This window comes from Chiloscyllium plagiosum, unplaced genomic scaffold (assembly GCF_037043375.1).
Source record: "Chiloscyllium plagiosum isolate Xiang-an unplaced genomic scaffold, Cpla_swu_hap1 HiC_scaffold_11, whole genome shotgun sequence".
In the NCBI taxonomy this organism is placed as follows: Eukaryota; Metazoa; Chordata; class Chondrichthyes; order Orectolobiformes; family Hemiscylliidae; genus Chiloscyllium; species Chiloscyllium plagiosum.
This window is the reverse complement of record NW_028270149.1, coordinates 30721217-30742843: the sequence shown is the minus strand read 5'-3', so window position 1 is coordinate 30742843 and position 21627 is coordinate 30721217. Positions and strand designations below refer to the sequence as shown.

The following is a 21627-nucleotide window of genomic DNA, read 5'->3' as shown; positions in this document are numbered from 1 at the left end:
CGGCCACGACAGCGGACAGCTGAAACTGACAACCGGAAGCGGCAGGGACAGGCCACTATAAATGCCGGAGGAAACACCACAGAAGCGCTTCACAGGAGGCTCCCAAGCACTAAGGATGTCACCTAGACGTTTGCAACAAAATTTTCCAGCTCGGCGAACAGAACCACAGCAACGAGCACCCGAACTACAAATCTTCACCCAAACATTGAACTGAATAAGTCCTCTCATTCAGATCTGTACAATCATAGCAAGAGAATTGCATTTTAAAAAATTCTTGAGATGTGATCACTACTGGCAAGGATTTATTGTGCATCCCTAATTGCTCCTTAGAAGGTGGTGTGCCATCCTTGGACCACTGTAGTCCATCTAATGTAAGGTACACCCACAGTGCTGTCAGGGGAGTTCCAGGATTTTGACACATCAACAAAACAGTGAAATTATTCCAAGTTAGGATAGTGTCCAGCCTGGCGGGAAGCTCACAGATGGTTGTATTCCAATGCAATTATTATCTTGTCCAGTGGTAAAAGCCATGGATTTAGAAGATGCTGCCAACACGCCCCAGTTAAGTTACTGTAGTGCATCTTGGGCATTGTACACATGACTGCACTTGTCCTCTCATCTTCCCTGCTCCCATTACTTCTGGAATGCACCATATGCATCTTGATCTCCTATCTCTCATCTGTCAGTGTACGTCAGCCAGCAATCAGTGCAAGAGTAGTTGATGATACCTTTCAATAGTGCTGTTTGTGAGAGGTGCCACACTGAAAGAAGGTTCTTTTTGCTGTTGAACATATTTCCAGCTGTGCAAGATTAAGACAGGAAATTAGCTGAACTATTGAAAATGAAAATGGCACTGATAGTGTCAGCATTACACCTTGACTGACACGATCTGTTTGCTTTGGATATCTTTTGCACCAACTCCAAAGTGCCATTGTTACCCACCCACCCAAAATATCACCCAGTGTGGCCCATATCAGAAGAGTGAATGCATGGTGCGAATGACACCCTTGATGTCAAGGGTTGCTTACAAAGTTGCATTTTGTGACACTTATGTTTAAACTATCCAGCTAATACAACAATAAGATTATAGTGTGATGTTTGACTTGTGCCTAGATGGCATACAGAGTTAATAGCAATGAAAAACATTCTAACGTAATCTCACAGAGACTAATATTTATTTCAGTTTTAAAGACGATGTACAGTTAAAAATCACTAAGGTTTACATCATCATGACCCATCTCATGAAATATAATAAGACACAATACTGTCAAAACTCCAATGATAAGCTACTGATAGGATGATGTAAACTGAAGCAATGATGAATCCTGTCCAAATATGTACAAAACAATGGGCAAATCAACTGAGTCAATTTGTTATCTGTTACTTGGTGTTGCAGTAATTAAAGAGGCAGTAAACCTTTTCATGTACTCTACTCCACAATCTTAAAATCTAAATCTGAAAATTTACCAATCTCCAAAATTTCTGGGCAGGATCTTAAAGGCAGTTTTACACATTTTAAATTTTTTTCAAGCTACGATTTTATGTTTGTGAAACTAATATAGAACAGTCATTTGTGTTGACTTTATTTTGCATGTTATAATTAGATGGGTCAATAAAATTGTAAAAATAACTCATTTTCTTTAATAGAAATCTCCAAAACTCCACTCTGAGATTTTCAAGAATATTGGTAATCAATATAAAATAGGCTCATATTTATTTTAAAAAATGCAAATTTCTTGCCTGTCACTTCAAAAACTAAATGAGACTAAATAAACATCAAAACAAAATAAATTGCCCAAATTATCTTACAGAAGGAAATTCATTTTAAATTAAATTAAAATTTGGCTAAACAATCCAGAAAAATTAGTCAAGGCAGACTTGCTCATCTCAGTCATACAGAATCAGATAGCTATTTGGCTAGAAGCATCAGTTGAGATTCTAGGATTGGGTACTGATTGAGGTAATCAAATATTCTATGGAATAGTAGGATGGTAGTTGGGAGAATGATGATGAAATTACAGCCAACCACAGCTAAATGATGAATGATTGAACATTTTAGTGTTCTGTTGGGTATTTGCACCTCCTTCCTCATGACTGTCTTTGCTATTTTTTTCCCCTGAATCTAAGTTCTCTCCTGGAAGAATAAGTGGCACTATTTCATGCAACTCTGTTGATTCCCATACAGGTTGACATTGCTTGGTTAACTCTGGAAGTTATGGAGAAGTCGGCAAACTGTTTCTTTAAGTAGCTACATTAAAAAAAAAACTACGCATTTCTGAAAAGAGAAATGAAACTTGTAAAAGGAAATCAGTCTGGCATATGGCAGATCTGGATGATATGATGTAAGGGTCTAACTGTGGTCTTCCATGACAGCATTCCTAGTGGTGGCTAGGAGGAATTACAAATAATTCAAAGAAATGTGTGACAGAATTGAAACAATTCTACTATTCCATGATTAGAAGCAAACAGAGACTATAATTTAAAGTTGTCACAAGTCAGAGAGCACATGAAAATTGTGTACAAGCAAGCATCATGATAACAGTACCAATAAAGCACTGATTAATTTCTAAAACAAGACGTTTAAACCTTTATATTATCACCACAATATTTACATCAGCCCCAATGTTTGCTAAAATGTCAAATCACTTACAAAACAATTGAGAATTTATTTCTTTCAACTTGTATTTAAATATTTAATAAATAAAAGTGAAGCTTTAAGCATTTGTTTGATTACTCACTTATGACAATGTTCATAGACTAATTATTGTGCTATACAACAAGTACTGATTTGATACATCAGTATGAGGAGGCAACATGGAGTTACTTTGCCAAACCTGGATTTATCGCTGGTTGGGTGAAGTGGAATTCTGTACATGCTTACTTATATAAAAGGAAAATGATCTGCTCGAGAGCATCTTAAGCCAGTTACATTCTTCATGTTAGCATATACACAGTTGACTTTACTCATTTCAAAAACAAATTAAATGAAGCTTAGAGGTTGATTTTGCATTAGAGACATATTAATAATGGAACTGTTCCAATTGCAGAGCCAGATCCCACTACACAGAGTGAGTCAGAATCGCCACCTTGTGCACAATTGAAAAATCTGGTTAGAAATTGCATTACTTTTGCAAAAGAAACTTACGACTCATGTTTCTGCCTGAACTCATTGCAAAATCACATGTAAAATCTTCCACTATCCACTGATTTAAAATGTAACTGTTTATTTTATTTAGTAACAATATTTCATAAAAATGCACTTAAAAGCAGTAACTATTATTTTATGAATATAACTGAAAATTCAACAGTTGTGAGTAACCAGATTTAAATAAATCAAAATTACTTTGAAAAACTATACTGAATCACTTCACTCATGTACCTTTGTCAGTTCTTCATGAATTAAACATGTCTTCTAGTCTCTGTGCAACGATAAAAGCAAGCTTAACTTCAGGAGCCTCCTTGAACAGCTATAAATAGGTGCAATAAGTGCAAATTAATTATGCTAATAATTTCAATTGGGCTATGACTAGTTTTATGGGTAGACCAGGTTCCAACATTAGACATCACAAAAACTTAATTTTCACATGAGTAATTTGCACTTAAAACTCCACAACCTTTTTCACTGGTTTGGCCTATTTCAGGCAAATTGTGATGGTACAATTTCACTCAGCAATGACTGTTAACTTGACTAACAAGAAAAAAATGCTATTAGTCAGTAAGTCCTCATTCAAAGTCGTCCTGTTTAACATTGGTAAATGAATGGGGCCTGTAATTCATTGCAAGACTTTTGAAAACACTGTCCCCTGCTCCCCAAACTCAAGAGTTGTAGTCCCTTGCCCACATCTTTTTTCCCCAATGACTTTCAAAACTGCTCCTGCCTCTAGGTTCAGGAGAAGGAAGCAGTAGCATTTTTTTAAAATGCTGGATTATAAAAGCGCAGTGCACCGGAACCATCAGACTCACACTTTCACAACATTTCTTCACCCAGAGGGTTATGAGCCTGTGGAATTCTCTGCCGCAGAAAGCAATTGAAGCCAAAGCATTGTATGTTTTTAAGAAGAAGTTGAATATTGTTCTTAGGACTAGATGGGTATGGGAAGAAAATGGGAACAGGATACTGATTTGGATGATCAGCTATGATCACATTGAATGGAATGACAGGTTTGAAGGGCTAAATGGCCTACTCCTATTACTGTTTCCTATGCTTCTATGACATCAGAGCTCCAGCTTGAAACTGAACCTGGTTGTTGAATGGGAATAGTCTGGAGAAGCAAGCAGTGAGAGAATGGTTCAGAGGAGTTGCACAGATCACAACTCAGAGGTCAGGGAGTGGGTATGGGGTGGGTAGGGGGTAGGTTGGTTCACATCTCAGAGTTGAGAAATGGCAGGCGTCTGCACTGCTCAGTAGGATTAGGAAATAGAATTTTGGGAAGCAGGATCATTAACGCAAAGTTAATGGAAATAGGTTATATCTTCTATACTTTTAAACTTGTTTTTAAAAAGTTATTTCAATTACTAAGATAGGAACTTAGCAATTTTAAATACGTTAATTGAAGATAAAATGTTTTAATGTTGTTTTTGATAAATTCATACAGAACCTAATCACAGTTTTAATGCTGGCTAATATTCCTATTGGGAACAATGTTTCACTGAAAGTCATGTTTTTCAAGAAGCCAACCACAACTTTAAGTGAGGATATACTGCACTGCATTTCTTCAAGTGTTCCACAAATCACAATGATGATAAAACTCTGACTAGATGTTACTACTAGATGTCAGCCTTGAGTCAGTGATGCCACTCTCACTTTGAGTCACAAGGTTTTGGAACCAAGTTCAACTACAAAGATCTACTCTAGGCCAAAGGTATATCCCGTTGTTGGAGGTGCTATCTTTCAGAACTGATGTTAAAGTGAGGCTAGTTAATCCTCTCAGGAAGCTGGTAAGTATTTCACAACACTACTTGATAAATAGCGGAGCAAGGGAGCTCTCCTTCTGGCCAAGGCAACATTTCTGTCAAACACTTTCCAAAACAGACTATCTGGTCACTTACTTAATTGCATTTCGTGGGACCTTGCTGTGCACAAATTCATTGCCATGTTTCCTAAACTGCATCAGTGACTACAGTTCAAAACACATTAATTGGCTGTAAAGCACTTTAGGTTTCCTGAGGTCAAGAAAGGTGCTACATAAACGCAGGGTTTTTTTCTCTTTTGACATTTCGTTGGCACAGTTCAGCTGATGATACTCTACTGAACTCGGTCTTCACTATGTTCTATGAGTATTCACTGTATCCCATGCTATTCTCAGGAGAATCCCAGATTCCTTAATACGGTTCAAAGAAAATACTGTACTAGATCAAAAAACAGTACTGTTACAGTATGATGAAATTACATACATGTGTGCATGCTATAGTGAAGAAGCGAAGAGAAGCCAAACAACAGAGAAAAGCTAGCCTGCTGCTGAATAGTTTGATCAATTACTTGAATAACACTCTCACATTCAAAAACATTTGCAACATAACAGTTAATATCTATTGTCCAATTGCATCAGGCCATTAATTTTGATCTCTTTGGCAAAAGATTAATTATTTGCCACAGGGATCCATTATTTACACCAAAACATTATGCAAATTACAAGCTATAAAAATAGAGCTTTATAAATAATTTCAACATCTCAAAAATGCCTCGCATTCAAGTAGTAAATGATATGTGATTTAAATGACAAATGTCCACTTCAGCACTGCATTATGTTGGTGTAATTGTGCATACAGAATTACAGCAGGATGACATACTGGAAGTTATATATAAATACCATGAACAGTAACAAATCTAGTCTCAAATTATCTCAGGATACAACATTGACAATCCTTTGACATCTGGTAATTATTATCTTCAAACACATGAAAAGTGAGGAGAGTTGAAATTTAGTGGTGATGGTGCTTTCTCACCTTGACACTTTTTAAGGCTATTAAATAATCTAAAATGTCTCCTTGTTAGTTTGTAGGTACTATTAAAGATGGTGTTATTTAAATCACCAGCTTGCTGATATAACATGTGCGCTTTGGTTTGTGTCCAGTCACTGCTAGCAATAGAAACTGACTTTCTTTTTATCCATGACATGAGAACGTCTCTGGTTGGGCCAGCATTTATTGTCCATCCCAGAGGATGATTAAAAGTCAACCAGATTGCCATTGGCCTGATCCAGTAAAGATACCAGTTTCTTTCCCTAAACAACATTAGTGAAGAAGATGGGTTTTTCCAACAATCGACAATGGATTCATGGTCATATTAGACACTGATTTCCAGATGTTTTTACCAAATTCAAATTCCACCATCTGCCATGACAAGATTTGAACTTGGATGCCCAGAACATTACTTGGGGTCTCTTGCTTAATAGTCCAGTGATAATGCCACTAAGCCATCAGTTCCTTGAAATCAGTAGATGTTGAGGAATGCTGGCCAAGATGCTGGCAAGCTAGTTACAATATCATCAATTACAAATTTCAAATGTAAAACCGATAGCTAATGTTAAGCTAGCTAAAGAATTGCTTAGTTTCTGCTTCAGTTCCAACGATGTTTATGCATCAAAATTAGAAACTGTTTATAAGATGATAATGCTACACACAGCATGGTGATGGAGGTTGGTTGGCTAAATTGGCTGGATGGCAGGTTTTATGTTGCAGACTAAAACCATGGGTTCGATTCCCACACTAAATGAGGTTACCATGAAGGATTCTCCTCCTCAAAGTCTTTCTTCTTTCCTCACCACTAGCCACGAAACGACACGACCAGCTATCCTTAGTAGCCACACATGCAGATGACAAGCAACATGAATTCGACTGGGACAACACTACTATTATAGGACAAGCCAAACAGAGAACAGCCAGGGAATTCCTACAGGCATGGCACTCATCCACAGATTCAATCAATAAGCACATCGACCTGGACCCAATATACCGACCACTGCAACGGACAGCTGGAACTGACAACCGGAAGCGGCAGATTCAAACCACTACAAATGGCAGAGGAAAGATCACAGACGCGCTTCACAGGAGGCTCCCAAGCACTGAGGAGGTCACCTAGACAGAGGACGAAATGTCTGCAACACAAATTCCCAGATCGGCAAACAGAACCACAACAATAACTACATTAAACTTCACATGATTTAATTGTGAAAAGAATTTGGAGCACATGCAAAATACCTCAGTAAATGTATTCACTATTTTGAATTAAGGTAATTAGTAACCTAGGCAGTGAGATTGACTCCAACTGCAGAGAAAGCAAGTGTACTCTCTTAATCAATAATCTACATTTATTTTTGTGTACATAGCACTAGCCAACTATGGTACATAAGTCAATAAAAAATGAATATGTAAGTAAGGTAATCCTAATCTTTAAATATAGTTTTACTTTGCCTTTGAAATGGCAACAAGCTACAGGTGATCTACTGATTGTTAAATTATACTGTGACCTACATAGATCACTATCAAAGACAAAAAGGTAATGGTGACCCCTTGGAAAGGAAGCACCAATTACATTAGTGCTCAGCTGTGCAAGTGTTACAAATGGTCTTGCATATTTTTATTATTATGCTTTAAATATGTGAAACCATATGTTGTGGTTATTCATCTAACAGATAAGTTTCAAATTTAAAATTATCAAATTATAAAAGACAAATTACTTCTTTGATGTTATGTCCCAAATGATTTTAGTCTTGCAGAAGAATGAAAGGATTTCTTAATGAAGGTGAAATTTACTTAAGAATAGTGACCATTCACTGCTTATGATATTTAGGCTCACCATACTAAGGTTGTATATACATGTCGATAACACAAAACACCAATAAAATATAAAATATCTAAACTATGCACATACATTCTGCAGTATCCAAAATACATAATCTTAAAAAGAAAATTATAGAATGCAAACTTGAATCATATTCTTAAGGTTCCTATCTTTTGCCATATCGAAAGGCAATTGAGGTTGTGACTGGGTAGGTACTGTGAATAGAGTTCTGAGGTTTGTTGATGATGAAAGTTCATTGAAAACTTACAAGCCCACTATCGAAAATGTGCACTAAGATGAGCATCAAGGTATCAGGAGAAATATGTCTCTAATTGACTCAAACATCAGGAGATCCAGTCTAAAATTAAATTGCTGGCCAAATTAACTACAACTGAGAATGAAGAGCACAAGCCATATAAATTTGAAGGCTCAATGGCCCCCTTCTGTGCTATTACATACTATAAAAGGAAACAATAGTGCAATTTCTATAAAAACCAAAACTCTGGATGCTGTAAATCAGAAACTAACACAGAAATTGCTGGAAAAGCTCAGCATCTGCGGAGAGAAATCAGAGTTAATGGTTCGGGTCAAGTGATCCTTCCTCGGTACTATGGAGGACCTGCTGAGCTTTTCCAGCAATTTTTAGTTTTGTTTGTGAGTGTAATTTCCATGACTGAACCAAATGAATTTGCTACAGTAACAGGAGACTGTAATATTCACGGCTTTTCTGAACTTTTCTCAGTGCTTTCTCCTTTTAAGCTGATTTCAGCTGAGTCTTAGTTTTGGACCTATACCACATACAGGATACAAGATACCATAATGCACACAACCATATGGAAATGCATCTCTAATCCTGGTATGTGTAAGGAAAACAATGGCAGGATTTGAGCATCACTATTTTGTTTCTAGTTCTAAACATAGAAATCAACGCAAGCAGCACAGTTTTTTGCTGGATCTGAATCAAATGAGATCAGGGTAGAAAGTGGAAATGAATGGTGACGTCAGGTCAGGTATATGCATTTTAGTTGCAAGTTATATTCCAGATAACAGAATCAGCATTCTTATCCTAGACATCCACAAGGAAACTTTGCTGCTGGTTTCCCCCCTCAATCCTGTGAGGATAGCTTCCATTCAGCAGAATCCTAGACAAGTCCAGCTTTGACTGAGAGTTTAGCAGTGACAGAGAATGTTGGGAGAATATAATCCAACATTCTGTAATGCATTGGTGTCTTATTGATGTCATAATTTAGCTAACACTTTATTTAAAATTTGACTCAAACACTGATTAACAATGACCCTTATTTTGTTTATCACATTTTCTTCTTTTATGGATAGGAAAGAAGTTTATTGTTTTGCATTATGTAGTTAAAGGATGTTTTCTCAACTTCCATCATGCATGTTTTTGTGCTTATTAACCAAATAAATCTATATTTGCATCAAATATTCCCAGGTCTAGTACACTAAGGCACAGAATATAGCTCACAACTGCATTCCTACAACTTACATTTGTACTAACCACAGAAAATCCTCTTTTACAGCATCAGGGGAACTAGCTACTAACCTAATTCTACTATTTCAAATCACAATTTAAGACTTAAACCTATACCTTGGATTATATATCAGGGACAGGCTCCCTGCACCCCAGCATAAATGTAGGGAGAAAGGCCACCTCCTATCAGCCTCACTGTTTCAACCAACTATCATCTCCTGTTGCCCATTCAATTTAACAAATGGTACGATGAGACCCTTAAGTTGGTCTTAATTCCACCTAAGGGGCTCAAGCAGGCACAAGTTGACAGCCCATTGGCACCCTCATTCAACAAGTGGAAAATCACAGTAAGGGTCTCTGAGTTAGGGATGGGTATGTCACTAATGGTAGGGTATCCTATTTTACCTGTGGTGGCCTGTTAAATCTATCTCCATATCTTTCAAGTTAGGGATGAATTCCATTAGCTAAGCCAAGCTAACACAGTTTAAGATAAAATAAAGAATAAAACATTTTCTAAATCAAGAGATACAATACTTAAATCAGGGCCAGAAGTTAAAGTTTTAGCAAACTAGTAAATCATCCTAACCTAAAAATGTTTGGATCATAAATTTGATCCTTAAAAATGACACATTAATCAACTGAGTCCAACCATATATTCCTTAATTACCTGTACTGATTCTGGATCGATTGGAGTTGTTAAGAGTTGAACATAAAGTTATTCCCATCATGGAAACCAATTGTAGACACAAACAAATACTTCTTCCTCCAAGGCCATCATTTTATATTTTTAAAAGATGTGCATCTCATTATTAAAAATTGAATTACAGTATTGAAATTTGTGAAATAAGTGTTTATGATAAAAATATAAATCAATAATTAAAAATCAATTTACTGAAAACATAGCTTTCTACTAGCCTTGCATTCCTATCTACATGTTTCTATTTTTGACTGAAGTCAAAAACTTGAGACAGAAGTGAACTCCTAGCATATTTTTAATTTTTAAAAAATCATTTGGATGTGCCAAAAAGTAATTTGAAGAAATTTTAAGTTGGGTAGAATTACTGGCTTCAGCCCCCTAGACTACCAGTAGAGATCAATTTTGAAGTGTTCCTGTTCCCAGTAATTTAGAGTAGATTAGATTTGATTCCATACAGTATGGAAACAGGCCCTTCGGTCCTACCAGTCCACACCGATCCTCCGAAGAGCAACCCATCCAGACCCATCCCCCTCTGACTAATGCACCTAACACTATAGGCAATTTAGCATGGCCAATTCACCTGACCTGCACATCTTTGGATTGTGGGAGGAAACCCATGCAGACATGGGGAGAATGTGCAAACTCCATACAGACAGTTGTCCAAGGCTGGAATCAAACCTTGTGCTGTGAGGCAGCAGTGCTAACCATTTCTGCTGGAAAGTGCAAGTAGAAGCGTGACAGAAATTGGGCTTGGCTATTAACATTTTGTGTCGCCAAAGAATGTCATAAATGCTCATTATGTAGACTCACATATGAAGTATGAAGCTTGTGTTATGTTTCCACAGGACTGCTGTTATTTAAGTAAACTAACTCAAATCAGAAATTAAATGACAAAACCCGCTACAGGGTGCTTTTTTCATTGTTAACATCTTCCAGCATGAATTAATTGTATTAAAAATTGGTCAGACAATATCTTTCCCTCTGAAGCAGAATTGGCAGCTATTTACAATATTATCACACAGGTGATCCTACTTCTGAAATCAATATGATTAAATTTTAAGTGTCTTATTGACATAATTTTGGCCTGGTCCTTTAAATCAGCCATAATATGTTAAGCAATTTAAAAGACAGCTTCAGACAAAACCTTCCCCTATGCTAACCTTAATTCAAATGCTTCAAATTTAATCAACTGTCCTCAAAGCAAAGAAATAAAAATCAAGCAATTTTCAAACAACAATTGATGGTTCAGTTATTTGTACGACAGCTGGTTATTTTTAAAATGTAGTCTGCATTCCTTCAGATGCAGGGAATGCTGATAATTATTTTGGATATATCCAAATAGCTGTAGCTATATTTTCTTTTAAGGGATAATATAGAAAGATTTTTAATGTAAATCTGCATGTAAACACAGTTACTTTGAATGATGCTTTTTTTTTGTAAAATGGTACGAGGATGTAAAGCAAAATGAGTTCTGAAGATTTTGAGCTCAAAAGATAAGGGTGCACTTTTATGGAAGCATAGGATTATGATGTTGCTAAAAATAAAGAACAGAAAGATTTCTCTGTTTGTTCTCCAGGAACACAGCTGAAACTGTTCCCAAATCAGACTCTTTAAAAAAGATAAGAAATTTTGACTAGTCAACAAGGGGAATGTAATATTTAGGGCCGGAAAAGATTTAAAAGCAATAGAAAATTATTCCACTATTATGTCAATTATTAATAAAAGGCTGATGGACTGTGACATTGCACAGATTAAATTTATCTCACTTTTAGATAAATATTACATGAATTGGACTTCTCCACTATTGAAGGACACTTTTATTGCTAACTGTAGTAATTCTTATCTCTAGCTTCAGTGTTTCAACAGATGCTATGGATCCAAGGTGTTTGCTTCTCTTAAATGAGAAGAGGCCAAAATGCAGTTCCTATGTTACCCAAACAGGTTTCTTTGACTTTCAACATGATGGTGGTATCACATCTAGGTAAAGTAGCAATTTACTGACAGTGCATTCAAGCGTGCAGAAACATCTTTGCCCACATGAGAAATTTCAAGGAAACCAAACCAGCAGCTTGCAAGACATAGCTTTGAAATTAACAAACAAATCTGCAGCAGGATTGCCACTTTCAACAAGACCGATGAATAAGCAGGCAATAATGCCAAGTGAGCAGTGACATCCAGAAAAGAACAGTAACGGTGGATAAGTGAACCAGAAAATTTTATTATGGCTAGAAGTCCAGATGATAGTGGCTTTGAAAGTGTGAATTGTTGCTGATTTTGATTAGGAGTTCTAACTGTTAATAATGATGAAACTCTGAGGTGTAAGTGGTATTTAATTGGATTCATTTTCAGAACTAAATCTGCCATGCCTTCACTATCACTGAATTAAAAACTTAGAGCTCCCCTCCTAAACAGTGGATTACCAACACTATAAGGATTGCAGCTGTTCAAAACAGTGCTCAGCACCACCTTCTTGACAGCTGTTGGGAATGATTAAAAAAAACTTTACCACAATGCTCACATCCCACGAAAGAATCAAAATGAAAAAGAAGAGATTTTATTGCTGTGTCTAGTGCCAGCAACTACGAACAACTTTCACACACTCTTTTGTCCTCTGGTCATTTTTTGATATGCTTCAGAAGTTTCTGTAATTTCCCAAGCAGAACAACCCCAAATCCCTTCCACACTGTAAATTTGGTGATCCATTTCTCTTCTTCTTTTAGTTTGGAATGACTTGTCACCCTATTTAAAATGGTCTGAAAGTTTAGCTTATCTTAGGTATTTGTTTACCTTACAGTAAAAGTTCAGAGACATTCTATTTGCGTTAAATTGAGGTATGTGTAGAGAAATTTTCCTGAATCAGTCCGGTAAAGTTCTTTTCACACCTGAGTCCTGGGGCAGGTCTTCCATGGTCCCAAAAGGGACTGTGTTGGGAGTGTCTCCTTCATTCCCAGTGCCAGCTCATTTCATTACCATGGATAAGGAAGCAGGTTATGACCCATAGCCTACTTGGTTATGTGTTGAACCTGACAAAATTGGTGAGATTCTCAATGATTACTTTGCATCAGTGTTCACTAAGGAGAGGCACATGATGAATGTAGAAATTAGAGATAGAAGTTTGTTTACTCTGGATCACGTTGACATAAGGAGGGAGGATACGTTGTGTAAACTAAAGGATATTAAGGTGGACAAATCCCCAGGGTCGTATGGGATCTATCCCAAGTTAACTAATGGAGAAAGTGAAATCACATGGTGTGCAGGGTGTTCTAGCTAGGTGGATAAAGAACTGGTTGAGCAACAGGAGACAGAGAGTAGTAGTTGAAGGGAGTTTTTCGAAATAGAGAAAAGTGACTAGTGGTGTTCCACAGGGATCAGTGATGGGGCCACTGTTGTTTGTGATATACATAAATGATCTGGAAGAGGGCATTGGTGGCCTGATCAATCAATTTGCAGATGACACGAAGATTGGTGGAGTAGCAGAAAGCATAGGGGACTGTCAAAGAATACAGGAGAATATAGATAGACTGGAGAGTTGGGCGGAGAAGTGGCAGATGGAGTTCAATTCAGGCAAATGTGAGGTGATGCATTTTGGGGAGTCTAATTCAAGAGCAAACTGTACTGTAAACAGAAGAGCCTTGGGAAAAGTTGATGAGCAGAGAGATCTGGGAGTTCAGGTCCATTGTACCCTGAAGATGGCTGCACAGGTGGATAGAGTGGTCAAGAAGACATATGGTATGTTTGCCTTCATCGGAAGGGGTATTGAGTATAAGAGCTGAGAGGTTATGTTAAAATTGTATAAGACTTTGGTTCGGCTGCATTTAGAATATTGTGTACAGTCCTGGTCGCCACATTACCAAACGGATGTGGACACTTTGGAGAGGGTGCAGAGAAGGTTTACGAGGATGTTGTCTGGTATGGAAGGTGCTAGCTATGAAGACAGATTGAGTAGGTTAGGTTTGTTTTCATTAGAGAAAAGGAGATTGAGGAGGGACCTGATTGAGGTCTACAAATTCATGAAGGGTATGGACAAGGTGGATAGAGATAAGTTTTTCCCAGTGTGTGGGATTCCATAATGAGAGGTCACGTGTTCAAGGTGAGAGGTGAAAAGTCTAAGGGGGATACACATGGAAAGTACTTTACACAGAGGGTGGTAGGTACCTGGAACGTGTTGCCAGCAGAGGCAAGCACAGTAGATTCATTTAAGGTGCATCTGGACACATGCATGAGTAGGTGGGGACCAGAGGGACACAGATCCTTAGGAAATGGATGATAGGTTTAGACAGTGGATTTGGATCAGCAGAGGCTTGGAGGGTCGAAGGGCCTGGTAATGGGCTATAATCTTTCTTTGTTCTTTGTTCCTGTTAGGAGAGAACAGGAATAAACCATTCAACATGTGATGCTACTCAGTCAGTCATTCAGTGCACTTACAGTTGATCATCCTCTTCAATCCCTTTTTGCCATCTGTGTATCACTGGTAAATCTCTACATTAAACACACCCAATGACGGTGCTTCCACAGTCTCAAGGAAAGCGAATTCCAAAGATTCATGACCCTCTGAATAAAAGATTTCTTAAGTCAGCTTTCCCATTATTTTGAAATTGTGTCACCTTGTCTGAGACTTCCCAACCAGGGAAAGCATGTAAATTGTATCTATTCTGCATCCACTCTTTAAACATCTTTTAGATTGAGACCACCTCTCAATCTTCAAAACGCTGGAGAGAAGTTTTTACCGATCACTGGACAGTCCTGCCATCCTGGGAACAAAATCAAAACGTGTGGTGCTGGAAAAGCACAGCCAGTCAGGCAACATCCGAGGAGCAGGAGAATCAGCTCTTGAGTGTCAGCTCTTCATCAGGAACAACTTATGCTCGGAACATCAACTCTCCTGGTCCTTGAATGCTGCCTGACCTGCTGTGCTTTTCCTGCACCACACTTTTTGACTCTGATCTCCAGCATCTGCAGTCCTCACTTTCTCCATCCTGGGAACGAGTCTGGTGAAGCTTCACATAATCACTCTGGCAATAATATACTTCCTCAGGTAAGGAGACTGAGCTGCACATAGTGCTCCACACATTGATATATATTGTGAACAACTAGATTCCAAGCATCAGGCAGCCACACTCATACAGAATATCATGGAAATTTAGCAACTACTGTCAATGATCCAACATGGTGACTTAGCAGTTAGCACTGCTGCCTCACAGCGCCAGAAACCCAGGTTCGATTCCAGCTTCAGGTGACTGTCTGTATGGAGTTTGCACATTCTCCCCATGTCTGTGTGGGTTTCCTCCAGGTGCTCCGGTTTCCTCCCACAGTCTAGAGATGTGCAGGTCAGGTGAATTGGCCATGCTAAATTGCCCACAGTGTTAGGTGCATTAGCCAGAGGGAAATGGATCTGGGTGGGTTACTCTTCAGAGGATTGGTGTGGACTTGTTGGGCCGAAGGGCCTGTTCCCACACTGTAGGGAATCTAATCTAATCTTCTTTCCAGAGGATATAATGTTGGAGCATTCAAACTGCAAGCAATGGGATTTTTTTGCATTGACAGAAACTTTCACTATTAGACTGTTAATCTTACCTAAACGTTCCTGGGAAAGGCGCATGTTATTAACAGTGGGTTTTTTATTGGAATATTAGCTCATTACCACCAATAAACAACCTCACTGACATGGACACATTGATGGAATAGAAAACCTCTCCATTATGATCCACAAAGTCCACAAATTTTTAAAATAATATACTTTTGAAAGTTTATCTTTATTTTGGCTTCCATATTATTCCAATCATACTCAATCATTTCACCATCTGAAATTTTTACTTTAAAGAGATTCAGTGCTTTTAACTTCCTGGCTTGCTGTCTGTATCAATATAATAGGGGAGGTGATGGCCTAGTGGTATTATTGCTGGACTATTAGTCCAAAGACCCAGATGTTATGGGGACCCAGGTTCAAATCCCACCATGGCAAATAGTGGAATTTGAATTCAATAAATATTAGGAATTAAGAATCAACTGACAACCATGTGCCAATGGTTGGAAAAACTCATCTGGTTCACTAATGCCCTTTAGGGAAAGAAACTACCTCCTTACTTGATCTGGCCTATATGTGACTCCAGACCCACAGCAATATGGTTGACTCTTACCACCCTCTGGGCAATTAGGGATGGGTAATAAATGCTGCCTAGCCAGCGATACCCTCATCCCATGAATGAATGAAGAAAAAACAATATTCAAAAGTGAAATTGCTGCTACTTAATTTGTTGGCAGAATCACTGCCTCAGGCTTGGATATCCCCTTAAGTTAGCACCTGTTTTAAATTGTTGACATGAAAGGGGAAGTCTGTATCATACAGAACGTTAGATCTGTCCGAACAGCCTTCTTCAAAGAAAATGCTGAACACTGCTGTTGTTGCCACTAACCTGAAAGTCCAGATTACTACATTTACAAATTCTGATTCTAAGTAATTTGGACTATCACAACTCAACTTGTGGTTGAAAGTTGCCCATGAAGAAAACACCAGGTTTTGGCTGAGTCCATTTGTTCACTATGATCAACCCTGCTTATTGAGATGGTGATCTATAGTAAATCATCACCACTCTCCCTCAACCTACTCCAAAACTGTTTTATCAATCTCTGTTCAGCTAGAATAGCTTCGCCTTCCACAAAATCTATTTCTCCTGCCTTTCCAGAACTTAGCATTTCATAGAATACACCTTTCCTTTCTAGCTATTCCATTTTCTTTAATGTTCTACACTTTTTAAAATATATATGTCAGTTTACATCTTCTGGAATAAATTACGCCTTTGTTATACTGATATTCTCCATTGCTACAATCTTTTCTGGTTCATCATCGTATTACGCATGTTTTTAGCATTCATGTGCATATCCCTTAATGAGAAATTCAGCCTTTTTGGTTTTCCTATTGAACTGGCTGTTTCTGAAAAGGTGCAATCGGTATTATTCTTTGGATTATTAATTTCCAGTTTGTCTTTTACTGAAATGAACTCGAATTGGTTTAAAATGGAATCTAGCCCTGCCCTCCTTTAATCTTATTTAACAACTTCTTTCCTTAGTGGTCGTATGATTCCCATTTTATTAAAATGCAATACAGTCCTCCTTACCCATTTTCTCATTCCTGGAATCAATTCCAGTTATTTACAAAAAGAAACATTATTATCATTATCAGCACGTTGCCAGCAATTTGCTTCCTCCATTTCCTTACCATGGTATTTCAGATGCTCAGTCAATGAGGATTGGCCATCAATAAAGCAAACAGAATACTGATAGACCAGCAAGAATATAAACAATTGGTGTCACTAAAAGTAAACAGTATTGTGGTCAGATCCCAGCTACGGACTTGCAACCTGCTTTGGGCATCAAAAGATAAGCAAAATATAAAGTGTAAACTCATTAGATTGAAACAATTATCAAAATAAATGCATGACAAAATTTGGGCTGTTTGGCCCTGAAAAGAAATGAAAAAGTACGCAACCTAATAGAGGTACACACAATATTAAGCAATACCAAAAAGGTATATCCAGAACATTATTTTAAAACACGCCATGTGAATCCAACTAAGTAGCATAGTGTGCATAGTGTAAAGATTTTAAAAAGTGGCTGTTGTTTAATAATCCCAAACATTGAGCTATGAAAGAGATACTATTTTGATAGGCCTGACCATCGGACTCTCTTATACTAATATTATTAATGTGTCAAATTTAGTGGTTGACTCTTAGATCATTATCTGGGATCTTGGTCCTATAATGCATGCATTTTGGTGCCCTTCAAACATTTACTAGAACTGGTATTTTGCAGCAACACATGTAAATATCTTCCTGCCACTGCAAGGCAGCAAATTAGAGCAAAACTCGAGTAATTTGTATTGATTATCTGACCTCACTGACTGGACTACTTAAAATTAGTTGAACAGCAGCAGGTACGCATATTCACACAGCAAAGTGTGAAAAAAAATTATCACTAGATTGTCAGTGGCTGTAATGTTGTTGATCTATAACACAAATAATAGCATTCTCAGAATGTAGAACATCAAATAATACCATTAGGATCAAGGAATACTGATATATAGATTAGAATCTCCAACATTTACCAAGTATTCTTTATAATGAAGTACAAAAAAATCCCTTTCACATTTATGTTATAAATTTACTTTTTGAGGAAAAGACAGAATATTGACAATTGAAGGCTGAAATGCAGGATCAAATTCACTTTTTTGATGTTCCATAGATTTTAGGTCAACCAAAATTCCTGAACCCTGACATCAGCCAGTTATTAGATATAGAGATTTCACTTGGTAGTACAGAACTTGTATATTGCTGAACAGAGAGGCATGAGGAAAAGCTTCAGCAATATAAATTTCCCTTTTCAGCAACATGTAGACATTTGTTTCAAATATATCAAATATTATTGAATGTGTACGTCATTTGAAATACACAATTTTATGACCAGTTCACAACAGCTTAGTCTAAATCATGGAAAAGAACCAAAGCCATGCTCATAAAAAAACATGTACCATCTTACACCAGAGACAAGCTGATGAACAACAATGATTTATTTTACGTATTTTTATGTGCACTTTGCTTGAGTGTAGTTAACCTGATGCATTAACTGAAAACATGTAAATGTAACTGCAATTACCAACCATTCCACTTCATCAGAAACAAACAAAATAAAACTTGTTGGCAGGGTCATTCCATAGAACATTACTGAATCAACTTATTAATCAGACCACTCATTCTCGTCCAGTTCTGAGTCATCATCAGATTCGCTGTATTCCACTGCAATCCGACGGGACAGAATGGTTGCCACATCATTCCCAACGGGCTCCTTTTTTGCTTCTTGCTCTCGTTGTTCTTGTACTTTTCGAAGCTGAATTCCTGCAACACATAATTCATTCTGATTACAAGGCTTCAGTCCACAATTTTAAATTCACCAAATTTAAATGCACAAAAAGTACATTAATTTTTTTAAAAAGTATAAACTTAATAACGATTGATAATTATAAAAAAGGAATGAAAATGATACTGAATTTGAATTATGAGGAAATGTTAAAGAAGGTAGGTTTGTTTTGTTAGGGAAATAAAACTCAGAGTACCCCTTGAGATTTTCATTCAGGCAGATTATTCACTAAAGTGAAGGGTTCAATTAGTAAAGAAGAAGTTAAAAATAAAAAGAAATTAGGGAAAAAAAATAGATTGGGGAAACTGTTGGCATAACATTTGCAAGAGAATTGCAAAATAAAATGCTTAGCAAGGTCTTTTTATAGATAATATAAATGAGCTCAAATGTAATGTAGCCCTTTTCTAAGCCCTTCAACACAAAGAGCTTGACTGATATAGTAAGAAAGCAGTCAAATGAAACAAAATGAAACAAACCTGTTGAGTCTGTTCCTAAAAATTGACAAACTGTTATAATCTGTTAATAAAGCAAGATTACACTACCGCATATCTGAATTCATGGTCTTCCAAATCAGATGACAGCCTGAGTCAAATTCAATATAAGCAAACCAAAGGTTTGATCAATAAGTATCTATTCTATATGAAATGAACCAGGCATCTTTTTCTTCTGTTGCAGACTGGTTTGAAGGTGTTCATCTTTAACTCCAACCAGAAATATGCTTCTGATGTGGACAAACTGCTTTCAAACCCAACTGGTCAAATTGGCCAGGAGAACTGTCCAACAGTTCAAATAAAATCAATTTCTCACAGGTCCTCAAGGTTAAGAAGGACATACATCTGTGCTGACATAGAAGGACTGAACTGTCAGATTGAATAATGCAGTGCCTTCTTTGGTAATTTAGCCCAAATTCACAACCTAAGCTAAAACATTAAAATTGAAACAGAAATAAAGCAAAGCCAAGAATGTCAAAGTTAATAGTTACATTGAGCGGTGTTTTTTAAAAGAAAACTATCCAGCTGTGTTAAAATACTAAACGATGTATGGCTTATACAGTAACCATGACCTGTGAGAGAAATATGTACACGATTTTTGACCAATAATCAACTTAGCCCACCATAACTTAATTTATCTGAAATGAAATACCACTCACCTCTTCGAATAGCAGCCAGCAAGTCACTTCGAGCATCACTAATTGGCATCAGAGTTGCTTGGGCTTTCTTTATTTCAATTGCAGTGGGTGGTGAAGCAGAGTGCAGCGGAGATGGGGCTAGAAGGGGTGGACCAGGTGGAGGAGGAGGGGGTGCAGCAGGGGGACCAGGAGGGGGTGGTGTATAAGACAATGGAGGTGCAGGCGGGGGAGGGGAAGGGGTATACGTGCGGCCCACTGCTGCCACTGAACTGACTGCAAGAGGTGGAGGTGCAGAAATTGGACTGTCAAATGCTGTTTGTGCTGATGGGATGAGGGGAGGGGGTGGTGGAGGAGGAGCAGGAGCAGGTGGTGTATAGTACTCTGCCAACTGCACTGGCTGTGCACTGTAAAACCAAACAGTAAAAGTATTAGTCAACACTTACTTGACAGCAAAATATCGGAGAAAGTGGAATGAACTGAGAAAATTACAATGAAGTGAAAGCTGGGAAGTGATTGCTGGGCCTCTTGCTGAGATATTTGTATCATCGATACTCACAGGTGTGGTGCCGGAAGACTGGAGGTTGGCAAACGTGGTGCCACTGTTTAAGAAGGGTGGTAAGGACAAGCCAGGGAAGTATAGACCAGTGAGCCTGACATCGCTGGTGGGCAAGTTGTTGGAGGGAATCCTGAGGGACAGGACGTACATGTATTTGGAAAGGCAAGGTCTGATTAGGGATAGTCAAAATGCTTTATGTGTGTCTCACAATGTCTCACAAACTTGATTGAGTGTTTTGAAGAAGTAATAAAGAAGACTGATGAGGGCAGAGCAGTAGGTGTGATCTATATGGACTTTAGTAAGGCGTTCAAGAAGGTTCCCCATGGGAGACTGATCAGCAAGGTTAGATCTCATGGAATACATGCAGAACTAGTCATTTGGATACAGAACTGGCTCAAAGATAGAAGACAGAAGGTGGTGGTGGAGGGTTGTTTTTCATACTGGAGGCCTGTGACCAGTAGAATGGCATAAATCAGTTCAGGGGACAATTCTGATAAGAGAAAGAATTGAGGAATGTAATATGAAAGCAACTAATGGGATTAATCGACATATATGCGAATATGAGCTGAAGAACTCTGGGTGTAGAAATTCAGGCACACCCATTTTTGAGATTGGCAGAGTGCAGAGATCAAAACCTGTGTTTAAATAGTAAGCTCCAAGGCACCATGATTTTGGTCTTTGGTCTCATTTTCATGGAGCTAGCAACGCATAGAGTAATAGGCAGCTCAGTAGTGAACCATGATTATTTAAGGTACTAGAATCTCAGGGGAAGAGCAAACAACTCAGGTGACTAAGTAGCTGTGATCAGCGTAATAAGGGTGGTACTACTAGTGATCAGATAGTGAATGTGGTGGCAGTTGGTATGGAAAATCCAATGGACAATCAAAGTCTATCGGGTGGGCATCAGTGTCCATCAAGAGAAAATATGTATCAATGTATTTATAGGAAGGTGAGGAGGACTGAGGGTGCAGTAGACCACTTTTTTAAATGTAGAGTCAAGGGGAAACACTATTCTGGCTTATAATTGAACAAGTCTGTGTTCCTGCCTTGAATATTGCAGAAT

At 37.8% G+C, this 21627-nt stretch overlaps 1 protein-coding gene across 7 annotated transcripts in view; it reads right to left on the bottom strand.

Annotated features, from left to right (window-relative positions):
* Positions 1-1158: 1158 nt before the first annotated feature.
* Positions 1159-21627, bottom strand: part of LOC122557329 (actin-binding protein WASF3-like) — a 120369-nt gene continuing 99900 nt past the window's right edge. For all 7 annotated transcript variants that reach the window (XM_043704920.2, XM_043704916.2, XM_043704917.2 and 4 more), the window contains 2 exons: positions 20030-20412; positions 1159-18857 (listed from right to left, as the gene is read on the bottom strand). In XM_043704920.2, the coding sequence (XP_043560855.1) occupies positions 18700-18857; positions 20030-20412 (541 nt within the window). In that variant the 3' untranslated portion in view covers positions 1159-18699. The remainder of the gene's footprint in view (positions 18858-20029; positions 20413-21627) is intronic.